Source organism: Larimichthys crocea, chromosome XVII (genome assembly GCF_000972845.2).
Source record: "Larimichthys crocea isolate SSNF chromosome XVII, L_crocea_2.0, whole genome shotgun sequence".
Classification (NCBI taxonomy): domain Eukaryota; kingdom Metazoa; phylum Chordata; class Actinopteri; family Sciaenidae; genus Larimichthys; species Larimichthys crocea.
The window spans coordinates 15689215-15702460 of NC_040027.1; the positions used below are offsets into that span (position 1 = coordinate 15689215).

The 13246-nt window shown below is 41.6% G+C and overlaps 1 protein-coding gene across 4 annotated transcripts in view; it reads right to left on the reverse strand.

Moving 5' to 3' along the window:
- Positions 1-13246, reverse strand: part of sbno2b (strawberry notch homolog 2b) — a 57095-nt gene that overhangs the window by 14567 nt on the left and 29282 nt on the right. For 3 of the 4 annotated variants that reach the window (XM_010745311.3, XM_010745313.3, XM_010745314.3), the window contains 5 exons: positions 3084-3260; positions 1532-1618; positions 665-770; positions 396-556; positions 123-256 (listed from right to left, as the gene is read on the reverse strand). In XM_010745311.3, the coding sequence (XP_010743613.3) occupies positions 123-256; positions 396-556; positions 665-770; positions 1532-1618; positions 3084-3260 (665 nt within the window). The remainder of the gene's footprint in view (positions 1-122; positions 257-395; positions 557-664; positions 771-1531; positions 1619-3083; positions 3261-13246) is intronic. The other variant, XM_010745312.3, reaches the window with a different exon arrangement.

Below are 13246 nucleotides of genomic sequence, written 5' to 3' on the forward strand. Positions count from 1 at the left end.
TATGTCCTGGCATACAAGTGGATACAAAATACAATCATATAAAATCAATTACTGAAACCCAATGAAACATTTATTCAGCTTTCAAACCGGTTTTATGATCCCTTCCTCTCTCTCTCTCTTACCATAGTGCTTTCTTCCTTCCCTTAAGGTAGTTCTCCAGGATGATTCCTGCCACAGTGCGTCCCTTTCCGACCCCTGCTCCATCTCCGATCAGGAAGCCTGCCCTCTGGTTGTTCTGAAGAATAACCTCGTGTTGCTGAGGGTGCACAAAAAACAAAACGCATGAACAAACAAAAGCCAGCACAGTCAACACATTAATCATTTATACTTCCAAAATGAATAAGCGCTTCTTTGCGCGTACGCGAGCCTGTCTGTCTGTCTGTATGTGTGTGTACCTGGCAGGCGTAGATGATGGCCTCTAGCTGCAGAGCGGACAGCAGGCCAGAGCTGATCGTTGTCTCAGCGATAGACAGAGTGTATGTGATGTCGGGAGGAGGGACACTGGATAGAGTGTTGGTCTCCACCACTATGTCAGGATGAGAAATTCCTATAGTGGCTGAAGAGAGGGGAAAAAACAAACATGTTAATGGCAAACTGCATGAAAGTCTTCTCATATGTAGAATTAAGAAGAAACTGGATGTCGACATTCAGTCTAGTGGCCTACATTTGGAAGGTTTGTACTCAGCAAATGTGTCTACATGTCCCAGTTCCTCTGTCTCCTCTTCCTCAGCATCCTCTTCTTCCTCCGGCGGAGGCTGGGTTCTCTGAACCTGGGAACACCACAGAGGCTTCAGTAATGTCATTCCCAACAATGACAAGGCAAATGCTTCTTGTTTGAGTTTAAATAAAGACAGGTTAAGAAAGAGACTTTGGCTGAATGTCAGAGGCAGGTGAGCAGTTAGTGAAAAGTTAGCGCAGCACAGGCAGAGCTCCTCGTTGAGGGAACAACAGTCAATTAGCATGTGAAACAGCTGAAGCAGAATGAATGACAGCTTTGAAACGTGTTGATAAAAGAGTGCTTTGCATATTCAAGCAGCATCAGATTAATGTTATCTGACAAACTGGAAATGCAAAAGGGTCCCATTTTGACAGACAGGTCTAATAATACAGTGGCTGTACTGTAAAGACAATACAGTATGTAGAATAATCTGTTCTTTATGCTATGTGCACGTGCAGAATATCCAGTACATGTAAAATAAAATGCAGCAATGCTTTCATCATCTGTGGTAATACAGACTTAGCAAAGGAGGCAAAAGCATTATAATTTCACTCATCACACACTACTGCGCTGTCAAAATGTGGCCCTCTTCGAGTTCTTAGATTAGTGGCATGTCATGTTGCTATGTAAAACAATCTAAGCCTCATCTTGTATTGCAAACACACGGGGCAATAACAGCTGCACGTGAGATATGCGACACAATCTGCATATCTGTGCATTACTGAGAACTGCCACTGATTAAGGCTCATCTTGTTCGATAGCTTTAAGTTGATCATTTTCAACGACAGACTTGGGAGAGGTTGGTGTGGCTACCTGGAATCCTCCTAAAGGTGGGGTGCTGATAATAGCAGTTATATCATCCAAACTGGCCAAGCCATGAAACCTGCCAGTGCCATTCAGCTGTCAACAAAACATAAAATGAAGAAATAGAATCACAAATAAAAAACAGTGCCAAACGCATGAGAGAAAAAATAAAAGAGGAATGATGTCAGATGTCCGACTATATGTGCACGTTGTCGTTGCATGTGTGCGCTTGGACGTGGATGTGTGATGGAGAAGCACTCAACAAAATGCAATTTGTTGTCTGGCGGTGAAATGCCAGCGACAAAAACAACAACAACAACAGGCAGATAAAGCCGTGTGTATCTGGGAAACTAATGGATGAAATGAGGGCAGAATGAAAAGGAAAAACATAAAAGGCTTTCAGAAAGCAGGAGAAATAAATGTACTCTGATTCATATCAAAAAGATATCCTTGGACCAGATTAACTCAAAGAGGACTCGACAGCAACGCAAGCAGGGGAACGCTTGAAGAGTTGCTCTTCACTGATCACTGAGAACAGTTCAACAAGTTTCTTTGAAGGCACAGTGCATCCAAAACACTGATTATTATTAATTAAAGTCTTATACATATCTCTGTAGCGGCAGCTTATGTGGAGATTTTAGGTGCGACAGAAATACGGTAAACAAAATATAAAGAAATATCAAACTGAAAATGTGTTTTTGGTTTCATCTTTTTAATATTTCTGTACTATAGATGTGGTCAGTCGCGCGGAGTCGATGTGATTAAGGCTCCCGAAGTGGTTACAGCCATTCAATCTATTTGATTTTATTTACACTGTGAGAGTAATGGATAATTGGAATCGATTCGACAAAATAAGAGAGTGTTTATAATTGCTCTTGGCTCAGCACAGCACGACTGAAATCCACAGGCTCGTTTCTGTCAGTTGGTCCGATCTCTGTGACGATATTATTTGTTTGTTGTTGAAAGAATGGTCAGAACTTGATCAGACTTATGCGTTAAGAATATTGTTCTTTTAAACTGCTCTGTTGTTACTGTGTCAGACTTACAAATACTGCGGAGGGGGCGAAATAGGAGACAACTGTGTAAAATAAAAATATTTGAGGATGCAGATCATGAGAACTGAAACATCCAGTAGCTGTTCGTAGTAAACAACTGTTACTTCTGCTTCGTACAAACTGGCTTATATCCATTATAAATGGGTGACTAACATATTAAATATTAATAAAAGTGTGCAGATTGCACTGATGTCAGGTTGAAACAGAGTGGTCGTGTGGGTGGTGCTGGGCTTTTTCTGTATTTTCAGAAGAATGAACATGAACCAGCAACACCAGAAAGTCCCATCGGATACAGAAATGTGGCAGTGAGCCAGAGAAGCACTCGTGTTTACAGTGTACGAGGGACAATCTGACCGTTCCTTTCTGGTGCTTGGTGTCCATCGACCCCGGTACAGACACGTATGTGCTTCGAAAAGTTTGTATTATATAATAGTAGGATTTCTGGTAATGTGTGTGTGTGTGTGTGTGTGTGTGTGTGTGTGTGTGTGTGAGGGCTTGCTACTGACCTCTAGCTGGCTCTGTGCTGGTGTGGTGGTTGTACTAGTGTTGACGTCCCAGAGGGTGGGCACTGTGTCCAGGTTATCTGTGCTGATGAAGGACTGGGCATCAGCGTACTCTGACAGCGAGTCAGCCGGTGAGGAGAACAGAGAGTTTGTCGAGAGGTCATCAATGCAGGACAGGTCCTGAAAGCAGAGAGAGAGAGGAGGTGTTAAGTTAAACCTCTGCAACTGAGCAAAAAAAAAAAAGAGTTTGATATTGTTAAATCAAAACCAATGTAAGCAACTACACACAGACAGCCTTTCCAAACACGTCACATGAAAACGAAGGACTATAAATCCGAATTATACATCCTATAATCAGGCACAACACACGGGTTGTGCAGCAGATGAATAATTATGTGTATACCTGTATCGGTGAGCGTAAACCACAGACAATAAAAAGTGGCACAGTCATTCTGCTTTTCAGCCAATGGAAGTAACACAAGTAGCCTAAACAAAATCTAATCACACACAGATGTGTGAGAGCAAGCATGTAAAATAGAAAGCGAGGGGCAGGGATAATGAGAGTGCTTGTGTGTGTGTGTGTGTGTGTGTGTGTGTGTGTGTGTGTGTGTGTGTGTGTGTGTGTGTGTGTGTGTGTGTGTGTGTGTCATTTTAGCCATGGCTGCCTTCCAGTCGCCCCTCTATTCATATCCTTTCCAAGCCATTAGCATGCCATGCTCTTTAACTAGCCTCTCACAGGCACCCCTGGGCCCCCTGAGACTTATAAACATGGATGTGGGGAGATAGGGATTGAGTGATGATGAGGGGAGGGAGGGAGAGAGAGAGAGAGACGTGAACAGAGGAGAAGCTGATTCTAGATATGGATTTCTCCATTTTATTGCGCGTCGTCCTCAGTATGTTTATACTCTTTGAGCCATGTGTGGAAGTTCCCACACCCACACGTTCCACCCTCTAGAGGACCACGAAGCCGCTCTGAACGCTATCTGTGGGTCAAACTTGCATTATTCAGCGATTCCACTTAGCCGCTTACGTCACTTTTTAAAGGGGGCAGTTCCGACTTTTTATTTTTAGGGCTGGTTGACTCTTTTGTATACTACTGTATAAAAAGAACAGCAAATATTTATACAGTTAGTTTACACATCTCTAACATTTGAACATGCTTACACGGCTTTCTTACAGCACTTGTGGTGTTGAAGCGTAATATCACAGTCACATTACAAATGATTTTTTTTTTTTTTAGACAAAGGAGAGATCACAGCTGTGAGAAACAATAAAACCTCTCCAGAGACCAAGAGAAATGATTACATGCGATGGTGGCGTTTCTGATTAATGCTGAGAAGCTGTAATGACTTCTGTCATAGCTTCCTGTAAGCCAAATTACTCAGTTTAGCTGAAAATGTTTCACAAGCATGAGAGGACAAGACGTAGAGCTCTTAGGGCTGACATGACTACGTCATGCGGGAATGGGGCCTGGTGAGGGGTGGTAAACAACAGGTCTACAGACACAGATACATGTGTGTATTTTTGTCATCTGACATTGGAGAAACAACATCCTGGCTGTAATGAGTGGATGTTTGTGTACTGTAAAAGAGTGCTTTTTTTTCAAGGGTACAGCACTCAGTTTATCAGTGTTTGCTGGAAAGCTTTATGATTATGCCTTCATCTCCCTCTCACTCTACCTTTCGCTTTCCTTTTTTTTTTTTCTGTATGCATGTGTGCTTCCGGAGGGCAAGATCAGACATGATCTCTGAAAACAGGCTCTAGAAAGTTAGTCTGCCCTGGAGACGATCTAGGGTGACAGAGGGGGAGGGTCCCAGTAAAATATGACGGCCATTCGCTAACACATAACCTCTCTTTGTAAGTTTATCCTGTCAGATAGGTCAGATAAGGCACACTACGTCACCAAAGGCGTCATTCCACAGAGGCATAATTGTGGAAAGACACAGATAAGCAGATAGACACATGTATTTCATCAGGGGAAACAGTATTGTGTCTTCTTTCCCTGCAGCAGAGTAAATAAAGAGATTTGTGGCAAATATTTTTAGGCTTGATATAAAAAAAAAAGCAAAAAGAAAACCACTTAATCTGACATCTGTGATATGGAAATACAGCTTAACTCTGGTTATAGGATGAGCTGCCAAAATAGTTTTGCTTGTAAAAATAGTTATGGTTCAAAATCTTAATGACTTCAATGTGCTGCATCACAATGGATTCATTCAAACTCGAGGTTGAAACCGGCAACAAATCAACTTGTTCTTGTGCAAATCTGTGATTTAGACCTGGCTCTGCGTGACCATTACAATGTCACTTCTGGGGTTTTTAACACATCATGTAAATTCACAGGTCACAGAAAACACTGCAGTGATGTAGTGCTGGTATTAAGACGACCGTCTGTCCAGAGGAAATCACAGCAAAACTGCAGCGAGTTGATTGCTGCTAACCAAGACATGGCCGACCTCAGTACCATGCTAATCGAGTTGTTAAGCAGAGCGTAACAGAGGCAGCAGTGTTTGTCCCCCGGCAGGCCCGTACCCAGGGTTAGTTCATCTACTGTTCTTAAGACCGGGCCCTGCCAAGCAGAGATAAGGCTTGAATTCCAACTGCTCTGATGGTAATCTGGTTCCTTCCACGGCACACAGACACACAGCCATATAACTACTAATCCTGCATGTCTCTCTCTCTCTTGTTTTCTCTGCTGTGCAATACAAAGAAATAGCTGAATGTGTGTGTGTGTGTGTGTGTGTGTGTGACTCAAGTGTTTCTTTCTAAAATTGTTTCTGGGGAATTAAATCTGCTTCAAATCTAATGTAATTTCTGGGAATAGACGTTTGTGTGTGTGTGTACATGTACACAGAGGAACATGTGAAAGCCCATTTGTCCAACCTCATGTCTGTTTGCCTTTCACATGTTCCTCAGCTATGAATGCTAATGCTGGCTGTGTATCCTTCGCTTATACACCCACCCCCCCTCCACACACAGTAAAGATGAAACCACACACAAATACTGGCTTCCATCTGAACCCTGGTATATGACGTGGTGGGTGCAATCCGTAAAAGCTCTGTATTGAAGCTAACCACATATATATGCATGTACTACACATCACATCGTGCCTCTACAAAAGCGCCACAATGCGTTTGAGTGTATTGATGATGACAGTTGCCTGCCTGGTGATGATAAATGGGAGGCACACGGCGGGGGAAATTGGCAGCAACAGGCATGTTTAGTTCACAAGATGACTGCAGTGCTACGTGCTGGTTGCGGTAAAAGGTGACGCTAATCAGCTCCAAAGAACCAGAAAACTGGAAAAATATTCTTCTCGACTGCCCACGGACGTTTCATTATCTGTCGTAGTTGATGTGTTTACGATGCGATCAGTAATCTGTCAATACACGCCTTCGACAACCAAAAATACCAGTGAATTCATAATGACTGGAGGTGGAAACAAATAAAAAAATATCAGCATTTATCATATATTAATGACATCATAGACAGACATCGTATGATAAGCTCAGGGCTACCATACAAGGAGGTCTAACAGCCCTATCTTTATACACAATAATTCATTTAAATGTTGCTCCTTACTATTAAAAGGAAAGTCGGTTTCAAATCACAAATTCCATCACCTATCATGACATGCACCGCTTGGGTTATAATACAGTAAGGTTTATCAGATAGGAAGCACGTGTCCTTAAAAGAATAGGTTCATTGAAAGTGGCTTGTGTTTTTTTAGATAAGCTCCAAAATGTCAAACAGCAAACATAGCTGTCTGCACTCAAACATGACGTTAACAGGGTTTTTGCTCCTTGCCCAGTTTGGTATAGTAAAGCGCTCTTATTGCTGCTTACTCCACCGTTCTCCAGAGGGAATACACATGGACTGACGCATGCCTCATGTGACACACACATGGTGTTGCCAGCTGCTTCTTTGGCATGTTGGAAATGTCGCCAACAGTCGACAAGTCAATGTTGTCATTGGTGCAACGGGAGAGACATGATTCCTGTAAAGATCCCTCAACTGGTTTTTAATTTATTTTTATTTAACATGACAACTTCTTTAACCAGCCAAAAAAAGAAATTTAGTTCATGCTACTGCTACATCATAATGTAGTTGTAGCTAAAAGTTTCCCCTTTCTATAAAAAACAAACAAACTTCAGGTAAGAGCTACTGTATATAGTCCTGGGCCACATCCTGTTAAACTCAATAGCCTGCCTCAGCACACAGGCCAGACTGAGGCCTGGAGCAGGCAGGGAGGCCAGACCCAGGGCTTTCCCCTCCTACACACTGCCAGCTTGGCTGCCTTTCCCAGGCCAGGAAACAAGTCGCCCTGGCCTCTCGCTTACCCCAAACACCCACAGACATGCAAGCAAACACACACACACACACCTCAAATGACCCCACCATCTCACACAACTCCACCCCCGTGATTTCCATCCCACTTCTAGCACCTTTTTTCTCCTTGTCCCTTTCAACCTCTCATTGTCTTGGTACCTCAGTTTTGTTTTCCCACAAAATTCGGCAGCAGGAAAACAACCTTTTTAATTAAACGCTTACTTTTTTTATTGATATTAATCTGCATGTAGCTCAACATCTATTTTATACATTATCACTGTCACGTAATGTTTTCATCATTATGCACATTACGACAGAAAATGTACACATCGGTCTCATCTTACACCAGTGCACTGTAGTGTACGCCAGCTGAGGCAAACTAAAATTCATCGGAACAGCCACTGTAATACTTTTCCCTCTGGGCCCTTCAAACCTCTTTTTATTTTATTATTCTGGATGTCTATAAATCTTACCTGAGCCTAAAAATCTGGCTGTAACGACAGTCGTAACATTGGGTGGCAGGGTGGGGGTGTGAGCCAAAGCACACTCTGGGATCTGATGGCTTTAAATGTTAATAAAAAGCCAAGGCTCTTCTTTCTACGGTAGGTAGTGCAAAATGACATTAACATAGCGTAACCTGGTCGTTGAGCCAAGAAGAAGCACTGAAAGCTCTTATATATGTGTGTGTGTGTGTGTGTGGCTGGGCTAGTGGAACGGAGGGTTATTAAATCACACACCCCACTCGTATGATCAGCTGACTAAAATAACCCCCACCCCAGACTCTCCCAACCCATCTGGGGTCAGCTGTTGACCTTGTCCATGGAGTCAACAGAGCCAGATTGATGGCCTGTGTGCGTGCGCCTGTGTGTGTGTCTTTTAATGTGATGGGTCTAGGGCCAGGAACTGAAAAGCCACCACTGGTGTCACCCTTTCTGTCTGGATTATATTATACCAAGCTGTCTGCGAGTCCTACATCCTTGACATATCTGTTAGGCTGTGACTTTAATAGGATCGCTATATGCTTTTCTTTTTTTCTCAACCTTCTCACAGATTTGGCAAAGCAGCTATTCGATTTACTTGCTACTGAAAAGACAGGCAGCTGGACGTCTTTTAAATTCAGTATTAAATAGATTAAAGGGACTCTCGAAGATATACAGAGAGATCACAGAGCTTCGATCCGGGAGCCAATTTGGCAATGTATTTTTACAAGAGTACAAAAAGATTTACATTTCCTTTGGGTCTATAATCATCAGCTAAAAAATATTTTTAAACAGGCAACTACAAGTCTCAGGTCTAGAGAACTATTCACAACAGTTTTAGCTGTCCTATTGACCACAAAGAGCCCCACCGCCCACTTAAAACAGACGTTAAAAAAAGCTTCTGAAAGCAACATTTCATCTGTGTTCTACTAACATTTTATTTCTAAGACCTCTGACAACTGTGCTGAAATAAACATTTAAGGGGAAATACTAAGAGAGATGATGAGTGAAAAATACTGTCAGCCTTGCTTAGCCCACACACAGCCAAGTGTAGCCCTACAATCAAAAAGGCAGACCTGGTCGAACAACCTTCTGTTAGGCAAGCCTTCATGTCGTGCCAAGTCTGAGTAAAGCAAGCCAGGGACAGCTTGCTGCTTACAAGCCTCTTGGAATTTTCCAGTGTTTTCATATGTTCTGGAAAATAAAAGGACGCCATGTCAAGTGTCCCAGCTAGCAGTCGAAAAACAGAGCTGGTTCAAAGAACTTCGGTTCTGTTAGGTGTGTATAGAGGAAAAGCCTGAAGCTGACGATGAGGGAACTAACAAGGTTAAACAAGGCAGAAGTCGTGAAAATCAGAAAATAACAAGAGGAAAGAACCAAATCAAGAGAGAGAAACAGTGAGAGAGATTTCATCTGATAAGTATTTAGGGTGCAGCCAACAGGACGTCAAGCACGGAAAGTTCCCATGAGGATGAGTCGGCATTCACAGAGGCATGTCTCAATCGTTGAAACCTACATCACGAGCTGATGGTTGGGGGAAAAAAACAAAAACAGAAAAGAACTGACACCCATCCAAAAAAGTATGATGGGATTCTGAAATGGCTCTTGTGAAATTACAAAAACACACCAAAAAAAAGAAAAATAGAAAAACTGAAAAATGACTCACTGCGTGTGAACTGTGGGCGCATTTGTGTTTATGCGTGGTAAACTAACATGTGTGAGCCTGCATCCTCAGTGCTGAGAAAAGTGGATACGAGCGGAGTGTTGACGTAAGATGACGCGTCTCAGTTATGCAGAACTTTCAACATGCCACAGACCACTGACAACAGGGTCAAACGTTGTATCATTTGTAACAGTCCCATGCATCATGGCAGAGAGAAATGTCACAACTACTCAAAACCTTAACAACAAAAGCCACACACAGTTAAGATAACGTTACGTTTAAAAGGACGGAAACAGATGCAGATGTTTGTACCTCTGCTCATTCGTGTCCTAATAAGGACCTATTTGTCGTGATTTAATTTGTAAATTGGTATTATATATTGCAGCCTGACCTGAAATTCAAAGAGAAAGTTCTCTGTGACAAGAGACAAGAAATTATACCATATCTGTATCATAATTTTACTTGCTCTACGTGGGAGACAAGACCACAAGAATGTTTCCAGAGGTACTAAATGAAACAACTTAAGTCAACGTTCACAGGTTCTTGTGCAACCTCACATAAACTTCCTTTCTCTCTCTTTTTTTTGTGACACACACCAACACTTTCACACACACCTGTGGTCAGTGGACTACTACGTCGCTGCGGCTCAGGATGATGCGCTCATTGCCCGTAAGTTACTGTCTTGGTTCTTAGCCAAGACTCAGCGGCTAATTGGTGAGGCACATGGCAACTTTATGAAAGATGATTTCAAGATTCCTCTTAGTGACAGTCACACGTTCTCTGACAGACGAACATACAAAGTTTTTGAATCAATCTATCCCATATCCTATCTAAAAACAATATTTAGTGAATGTGTTTCACACTTTGGGGGAGAAAGGGAAAGATTTTCATCACAAAAGCCAAACAAAGTGACACATTTCTATGCTCTATAGAAGAGAAGCCTTGACTTGTTCAAACAATTGTATTGTGTACTTGTATGCCTGTGTTCTATATATAAACACTATTTATATATATAAGAATGTGTTTTTCCAACGGGAAAATCCATGGACTGAGAGGCAGGTTTCCGGTCTATCGCAGCTCGAACACACGAGAAGAATGTACAAACTCTAAAACAGCTGCAGCTGCCCTGATTCAAACCCAGGACTTTCTCTTTGCTGGGAGATGAGCTGCTATTCCGCACTTAATCTAGAACAACAGCCCTGCGAGAAATCCTGCCTCTACAAAGCTTTTCATATTTGAAGTTATTTGAACCTGTATCAAAGAGGTGTTGATTCAACTCTTATTATTATTATTACGGGTTTAGTTTGAACGTTTTTTTAGTGGGAAAGTACCCCAAAAAAAAGCCCTTAATGATCTTTTACGTACGCACACTGTTTTGCAAGTCAACGTGGCACGACAGGCGGCTGCTTGACTTGTTAACATGTGGTCTTCAATGAATGCACATGAATTTAGTGAAGCGCCACATTAGGACGATGTATTTATTGTTTTACTTAATTTATCGGATAAAAAAAAAAAATTACGTCTATGTTGTGAAATCTTAAATGGTTTAAAAAGGACAGCCGCTCCATGTGCGAAGGCTCAGTCCTTGCTGCGGAAGCCCAGGGTTTGAATCCGACCTGTGGCTCTTTCCCGCATGTCATTGCCCATCTCTCTCTCTCTCTCCTCACATTGCTGTCACTCTTCAGCTGTCTCTATCAAATAAAAAAGGACAGCAATGAGGGCATCTAAGTAGAATATCTCCATCCCACTAGATGCAAACTCTACTTATGCATACAAGCAGCTGTCCTGTTTTACAATATACTGTTAGATCGGACAGGTTTATTGCATCTTTGTACTGGTATAGGTTTAATTATTGCGCACATAATTAGGCAGTAAAAACTGCCTGTGAGATAAACAAGGCGGAGACCTTTAATTTCTCTTTGTAGCATTCTTGCCACTACTCATCATCATCATCATGAGTCCACCCCCATTCTCTCACTCATCCTCACCTTCATTGTTTATTCACTTCCCGTAAGCTGCACGCCTAGGTCATGCTTGAGGTTTTAGCGCAATACCAGGAAACTCAACAACATGTGCCCACCAACAGGCAGCCCTGCTGCACCCCTGACCTTAAAGGACAGGTTCACAATTTCAATTTTTTAAAGTCTGTTCTAAAACAATATTCAGGGATTTCACTAAAAAGACTGTAGGTTTGGAAGAAACACGATAATTTAGACTGCTAAAACATCGTCAGATTTGGAAAATTTGGAATCTGTTTTGTGAGCACTGCAAATTTTGTCCCCACCGTCCCTTAGATTGGAAGCGCGTTAGGAAGGTATGTCTAAATATCCAGTGTGCACAGGAGAAAATAAACAAGCAAAACCTCTTTCAACGTTTACACGGGAACTTGGACTATTTTATTTTTACGATAAAATGTTAAAATTGAAAAATTGTGAACCTGTCCAAGGGTGCAGAGCAGATTTTGTGGCATAAGATGGCAAGTACACACTGAAAATGATATTGCTTTAGAAGTCACCTCTTTCAGTTTGTTCATCTATTCCATTAAAGAAAAAACACTGCTTATTAAAACATACACTACTTGAAACCACCAATTGTGCAATTCCTCAAATTTCTGCGAGGGAAGACATGATGACATGGTGAGATTAGCCAATCAACTTAACCAGAAATTCAGTGGAAATGGGCTGAGCAAGCCTTGCACTAATCAAGTCATTATTAGACTGAATATGAGCTGTGACTCTACAATCACTGTGCAATCTAATGAATGACAGCAAAAAAAATAAATAAATTAACAATGCAGTTCTATTTACAGAGCTGTACAACAATGAACAAATCCAATAGCCATCCAGAAAATAGACAAGAGTGCCATTTAGCCTGACAAGATATCAGGTTCTAGCACTTACTGGAAGACAGCAAGGAGTGAGGCAAACAATCATTTGTCATAGTTCCTGGCTGGGAATGATAGCCTAAAAGGCACACCGGGTGACTGATTGGAGACTCTGTCCTGTCAGCAAAGAAAATTCACAGTGCAACTTACTGACTGACTAATAGGCCAACTGCATTCTTAAGCTTGGGCAACTCTCTTTGGGATTTTTCCTCTATTTAGTAAAAAAGCAGATGGGTTAGTGTTGACAGCAGAGAATGAAGGGGGAGACTTAAATGATTGTTTTCTTTAACAGGAGTTATGTGTTGTCCTAGAGATATCTAGTGAAAAATGTTTTCAGCAAGCATGTGGCTCAGTCTTTGTCCAGGAAACCAGCCTTCGTAAGCACTGAAGCGACTATTTGGAGAACTTTTTGTTCCGTCTGTCACCTGCTACTAATTTTTCTACAACTTTAAATGTTTTTTTGTTTTTGTTTTTAATAACAAAACAATTTCAATGTCAGCCAAGCTTCGGGCTTCAGAGTATAGAGATTAAAAGGACAGTCGCAGGCCTGCCTCCGGTAGTAATCATAAGGAAGTACTTTCAAATTCATTCACTCAAGGAAGTTAAAATTAAAAAACACAGCCATAAATAAAACGTTCAGCGTCTTATCTAAAAAGCTCCCTGATAAAGAAAGTTAAAAAAAACACAAGCAGCTTTTAGTCAGTAACAACTCCTCGTCTGACAGTTTTCAATTACCGAGCACAACACCACAAATAAAAATAGTTTTCAGCAAAATAACAGCAAGTCTTTAAAGAACAACAACAGACTTGAT